This window comes from Arachis duranensis, chromosome 9, assembly GCF_000817695.3.
Source record: "Arachis duranensis cultivar V14167 chromosome 9, aradu.V14167.gnm2.J7QH, whole genome shotgun sequence".
In the NCBI taxonomy this organism is placed as follows: domain Eukaryota; kingdom Viridiplantae; phylum Streptophyta; class Magnoliopsida; order Fabales; family Fabaceae; genus Arachis; species Arachis duranensis.
Window position 1 is genome coordinate 42,228,484 of NC_029780.3, and position 6,909 is coordinate 42,235,392.

General features: G+C 43.3%; 1 protein-coding gene across 1 annotated transcript; it reads right to left on the reverse strand.

The window, feature by feature from the left end:
• Nucleotides 1-3,840: 3,840 nt before the first annotated feature.
• On the reverse strand, nucleotides 3,841-4,326 carry LOC107465570 (uncharacterized). Its single transcript, XM_016084549.1, has one exon. It carries the CDS (start codon nucleotides 4,324-4,326, stop codon nucleotides 3,841-3,843), a length of 486 nt encoding a protein of 161 aa, XP_015940035.1.
• Nucleotides 4,327-6,909: the final 2,583 nt, after the last annotated feature.

The following is a 6,909-nucleotide window of genomic DNA, read 5'->3' on the forward strand; positions in this document are numbered from 1 at the left end:
TTAGGGCATTTTTGTCCCTTTTTATTGTCTTTCTTTTTCTCCCTTTTTTTGGTCCCCTTTTCCTTGGGGTTCATGTACAAAAGTTTCAATGCATATAGTTAAATCATTCAATACATGAGTATGTTCCCAAATCCCAGAGTTTTCAATTACAATACACCTCTATATCTACCCAAGTTCCCAAGTATACCCTCCCAATCAAATGATACACATCCTAATTCTCCTAAGCTAATTAGGGATCCAAATTTAGGGACATCCATCCTTTTTCACTTAGGATTGTTGATGTGCTCTTTTTAGGAATAAAGAGGGTTTATCATAGGCTCAAATTTGGTTAGCAATGGTAGATAAAAGGGTTAAGGCCATTTGGGGAGAGTGACTATTGGAATGATGGCCTCAATCATGTAAATGCATTAATACACAAAGTAATGGACATATAGAATCAGACAAAGCAAGGATTGCAATCATAGAGAGAGAATAATGCACACAAGAATGGGAATTAATGGTTAAAAGATGTAACCATACAATAGGCTCAAAACTTACATGCTTGTGTTCTTAGCTCAATCACTATGTTCCAAAATACATTCTTGAAGCAAGTTCAACATAAAAAATTTTTGGTTGGGTAGGATACCCCAAAACATGGTTTCTTGGAAGAGAAGTTATTATTTTACCAAGCAACTCTATAGAGACTAACTATCATGCAAGGAATAATCAAGACTAACTACACATGCAATGTACTAACTACTGAGCAAGAAATAAATCCATGGGTATTAAAGGAAAGAGAGTGTTACCCATGGAGATTGGTCGAACGACCTCCCCATACTTAGAATTTAGCACGGTTCTCCGTGCTACTAAGAATGCGCAAAGGATGGTCAGAATCGAAACCTTCACTGTCCTCTTCATCAGAGCACCCATCACTTGGGTTTGAGGTGGATGTGGATATTTCGGGTTCCTCCATGCTAGGGGTAACACAACGCAAAAGCTTCTTGATGTAAGTGTATCGGCGTTGGTTGCGCCGCTCATATCTATCAATCTTCCGGTATAGATCTTCTATCCTTTGATGAGTGGATCTTTACTGCAGTGGTGATGATGAGATGAGAGGAACAATAGGTGGTGTGGCTATGTCAAGGCTTGGGTTGGTCATGGGAAGATGTAAGTATTTTCTGGTTGGGACCACATCGCCCTTAGCAGGAATTATAGCTTTCGTGTCCGTGGCTTCCGAAGGGATACCCGCAGCAGCAACTAAATCAGATACCAAAGCTGGAAATGGAAAATTGCCCCAGTTGTAGATTTGACCCATCGCTTGCTTGACAAGAAGCGGAATGTTCACCGGTCTCCCAGTAAGGACACACCATACAAGCAAGGCGAGATCCACCGTGAAGGATGATTTGTGGGTGCTAGGTAGGACATAGTGAGATAGGATCTGAGCCCAAGCCCTAGCTTCCACAGTGAGGGAACGTGTATCAATGCACTTGGGTCGCATTCGGAGCCGACCATGGGTCCAAGATGCTCCCGGTTCAACAATGACTTGGAGGATCGAGTTTCAATCAAATCCAAACTTCTCCCGCTGACGTAAGACCTCTTGGTAGCCATCCATGTCACTTGGTACTAGTAGGACATTAAGCACTTGCTAAATAGCCTCTTCCGACACCGAGACTTGCTTCCGGTGCACGTATACCAATTGAAGAGAGGGAAGATGGTAGTTAGTGTAGAATTCTACCACCCATGAGAGGTTGACCTCTTGTGGTTTTCTCAAAAGAAACTCCCATCCTCGCTGTTCAATGCGGGGTAGAATATAAGGAGCAACTTTGTCGGTGGAGCGAGTAGATGCTTAGTATGATAGTTCCTCTCAACCATGAAGAGAAACATAAGTTCACAGAAGCGGTTGGGGAACCTTGAAGAGTCTTTTGCCACTTTTCTCTTTTCATTATCATCAATAGTAGTGGGTGTTTTCGCCTTCTTAGATAGAGGTTTGGCTCCTAATGAAGAGTGCGCCTTAGAGCGTGACTTTGGGAGTGCCCTCTTTGCGGCAGGTTTCCTTGAAGCTTTCTCCTTGCGTTTCGTGGTGGCCATCCTAAAAAGGAAGGGAAAGAAGGAAATTGTCAAATCCAAAGGATCAACTTAATAAACATGCAAGTGGGATGTGTGCCCAAAAAGAATAGTGCAACAAAGTAGTCATAGAAGTACGGGTCACAACACTTGGCATGGGATGCATGAGGAAGTAAAGCATGCAACATGGCATGAGAGGAATGATCTCAAGCATCCAAAACAAAGAGCAAGTCATGTTCAATGAGTATCTAATTAGCGAGTAATAAGTAAAATGTGTTCAATGCACTTAGAAGAGAGCAAGTGAATGAGGAGGGAGCACGAAATTGAAGATATATGATTAGAAATACCCAAGATGGCATATGTGCATTTCCTCGAACACTTGGTGTGCAATTAACAAGCAATGAACAATTAAGAGATACTCAACCAATTAGAAGCCCAAAATGAAGTAGCAATCATCACATAACATCATCACAAAGAAAATAATAGCAATCAAGAAGATCCATCAAAGTAATCAAAGTTCAAATTCAACATCCATGGGAATAACAAAGAAAGAAGAGTAAACAAGTACAAAGCAAGTGGTGTAATCAAGTGACTAAAAGAGAAAATAAGTAAATCAACATGAAAGAATCTAACTAGAAAAAGAAATGATGCAAAGAAAGCAATAGATGAGATAGGGAGGAAGTAGAACCTTGAGAGGTGTAGAAGAACAAGGTTAAAGTTCTTGTTAAAGATAAAAAAGAGATGGAAGAGATGTAGTGCCACCGGAGAAGGTGGTGGTCACCGGTGAGTAGCCGGAGACAATGGTGGTGGAGTATGAGAGATAAGAGGATAAGAGGGGTGATGGAGAAAGAAGAAGAGGGAGTTAAGAAAGAAGATAGGAGGGATGAAGAAGCAGGGCGCGCAGCTTTAAAACTGATTCGCGCATCCTGCGCGTGTGCGCACAGTGCGCTGACGCGCTGGTGAAGAAAGAGAAAGGGACGCGAGCGCGTCCTTGGCGCGTTTGCGCAAGTACAGATGTGCTCCTGGCACAGAACTGGCACAGAGTTGGCATAACTCTCTGGTTTTTATACCAGAGTTGGCATGCAGCTCATGCGCGCGGGTGCGCACACTGTGCTGACGCGTGCATGATGGTGTTAGCTACCGGTGCGGATGCGCGAAGTGCGTGGACGCGTCAGTGTGGACACAGGCTAGGCACGAACATGGCACAACTCTCTGGAATTTGTACCAGAGAGATCTGATCACACCATCGGCGCGCACGCGCGCAGTGCACTGGAGCGTCGACTGTTAAGTTGCAAGTTGGTGCGCTAGCGGCATGTACGCTAGCACGTGGGGTGGCATGAGATTGGCATGAAGTGGGCATGACTCTCGGGTTTTAGGCCCAAGGGTAGAAATGTACCACCGGCGCGGACGCGCGCTGTGCGCTGGCGCGCCGGTGCCCAACTGCCTTTTCTTGCCTTCTCTCTCTCTCTCTCTCTCTCTTTTGTTGTTTTGGTAGGTATTCTTAGCTAGCATGCAAGAGAACACTTCACAAATTCATAAATCATTCAAAACATAGCATCCTCTCTATTTCAAAAAGTCATCCATACCAAACTGATGAAATTTTTCTAAACATCCTAGTTAACCAACAAAAATAATAACATCTAGAATTCCTATGCAATCAACAACATCAAGAAATCACAAAATTCTCAAGAATCTAAACAAAAAGCAAGGTGGTATACACAAGGAAGATCTTACCACGGTGGGGTGCCTCCCACCAAGCACTTTTCTTTAACGCCCTTAAGTTGGACGGTCAGTCGCTCAAACTTCTCCTTCTTTAGGTGCATCCTCCAATAGGAACACCTCTAGCTCCTTTGGGAGCTTGTAGCCATGGTACTTCTTCACTCTATGTCCATTCACCTTGAAGGTTGCTTCACTTTTAGGATCAAACAATTCCACCACTCCATAGGGCTTTATCTCTTTTACCTTGAAAGGTCCTTCCCATCTAGAGCGGAGCTTGCCAGGCATGAAACGAAGCCTCAAATTGTATAAGAGCATCTCATCAACTTCTTGAAAGTCTTTTTTCCGGATGTGATGGTCATGGAATGCTTTAGTCTTTTCTTTGTAGATCCGGGCATTCTCATATGCTTCATTCCTCCAACATTCGAGCTCCTCTAGCTGTAATTTTCTGGCTACTCCTGCTTGTGTCAAATCCATGTTGCATTGCTTTACCGCCCAATAGGCTCTGTGCTCAATTTCCACTGGAAGGTGGCATGCCTTTCCATAGACGATCTGGAAGGGGCTCATCCCTAATGGAGTCTTGTAGGCCGTTCTATACGCCCATAGTACATCTCCTAACTGGACGCTCCAATCCTTCCTTTGCGGATTGACTACTTTCTCCAAGATTCTTTTAATCTCCCGGTTGGACACTTCCGCTTGCCCGTTGGTTTATGGATGATAAGCGGTGGCAACCTTATGCACCACTCCATAGCATTTGAGCAGTGCCTCTACATTCCTGTTACAAAAGTGGGATCCTTGGTCGCTCACAATTGCTTGTGGCGACCCATAGCGGCATACAATATTATTCCTAATGAAAGAAATGACGGTATTGGCGTCATCAAGGCAGGTAGGTATGGCTTCTACCCACTTTGATACGTAGTCAACTGCTAACAAAATATATAGATACCCACTTAAGTTAGGAAACGGTCCCATAAAGTCAATGCCCCACACATCAAATATCTCACAAAACAACATAGGTTGTTGAGGCATTTCATCCCTTTGGGATGTGTTTCCCGACTATTGACACTGATGGCAAGACACACATAATCGATTAGCATCCTTGAATAAAGTTGGCCACCAGAATCCACAATCCAACACCTTTTTTGTGGTCCTTTGTGGGCCAAAGTGGCCACCACATTCGGACGAATGGCAGGCTTCAAGAATGGGTTGGATTTCGGACTCCGGGACACATCTTCGAATTACTTGGTCTACTCCCCTCTTCCACAAGTGAGGGTCATCCCAAATGTAATATTTGGAATCACTCCTCAACTTATCCCTTTGATGTTTTGAAAAGTTGGGAAGGAAGATATTAGCAACCAAATAGTTTGCCATAGGTGCAAACCAAGGAAAACTATCCGCAGCAGCATGCAATGGGAATGAGTCATTGATTGGGAATGGATCAGATTTTAAATTCTCAAGGCGGCTTAAATGATCCGCAACCAAGTTTTGAGATCCACTCCGGTCCCTAATCTCAATGTCAAATTCGTGTAAAAGCAAGATCCAACGTATGAGTCTAGGTTTTGACTTATTCTTTGACAATAAGTATTTCAGAGCTGCATGATCCGTGTATACCACTATTTTTGATCCTAGCAAATAAGATATGAATTTATCTAAAGCATGAATAATAGCTAGGAGTTCTTTTTTGGTAGTGCTATAGTTGGATTGTGCTGCATCAAATGTTTTAGAAGAGTATGCAATGACATAAGGGAGTTTACCATCGCGCTGTGCAAGCGCGGCACCTATAGCTTTGTTTAACGCATCACACATTATCTCAAATGGCAACGTCCAGTTGGGGCCTCGCACAATCGGTGTTGTGGTAAGAGCTCTCTTTAACTCTTCAAAAGCTTTCACACATTCACCATCAAACTCAAAGTCCACATCTTTTTGGAGTAGGCGCAACAATGGTAAAGCAATCTTGCTGAAATCCTTGATAAAGCGCCTATAGAATCCTGCATGTCCTAAAAACGAGCGGACCTCCCTCACAGATGAGGGGTGAGATAAAGTGGTGATAACATCGACCTTGGCCGGGTCTACAAAAATTCCTTCATGAGATACTACATGTCCTAACACTATACCTTGTCTCACCATAAAATGACATTTTTCAAAATTCAAGACAAGGTTGGTGTCAACACATCTAGCTAAGACCTTGGCCAAGTTCTCCAAGCAACAATCAAAAGAAGTTCCATAAACACTGAAGTCATCCATAAAGACTTCCAGATAATTTTCCATTAGATCAGAAAAGACGCTGGTCATGCACCGCTGAAAAGTAGCGGGTGCATTACATAGTCCAAATGGCATCCTTTTGTAGGCAAAGGTGCCAAAAGGGCAAGTAAATGTGGTCTTTTCCTGATCCTCAGGAGCAATGTGAATCTGGAAGTAACCAGTGAATCCATCAAGAAAACAATAATGGGATTTACCTGCCAAACAGTCCAGCATCTGATCGATAAAGGGCAAAGGGTAGTGGTCCTTTCTTGTAGCGGCATTCAACCTTCTATAGTCGATGCACACTCGCCATGCATTTTGTACTCTCTTGGTGACCACTTCACCATCATCCTTTGTGACCGCAGTGATGCCTGATTTTTTTAGAACAACCTGGACCGGGCTTACCCATTCACTATCAGAAATTAGGTATATGATACCCGCATCAAGTAGCCTAGTGACCTCTTTCTTTACCACATCGAGGATGGTTGGGTTGAGCCTCCTTTGCGGTTGTCTAACCGGCCTAGCTCCTTCTTGGAGAAATATGCGATGCATGCACTTGCGAGGGTCAATCCCCACAATATCGGCTAGGCTCCAACCAATCGCTTTCTTGTACTTTTTGAGAACATCTAGGAGCTTCTCTTCTTCCTCACTAGAGAGCTCACTAGCGATGATGACCGGAAACTTTTGGTTGTCCTCTAAGAAAGCATACTTCAAATGAGATGGGAGAGGCTTCAATTCACTCTTTACCTCAAGCTGAGGTTCTTTTTCGTCAAGCTCATGGACTTTGATGAGCGGATAATTTATACGCTTTTTGGCATTGTTTTTAGGTAGTTTTTAGTAAGTTCAAGCTACTTTTAGGGATGTTTTCATTTGTTTTTATGTTAAATTCACATTTCTGGACTTTACTAT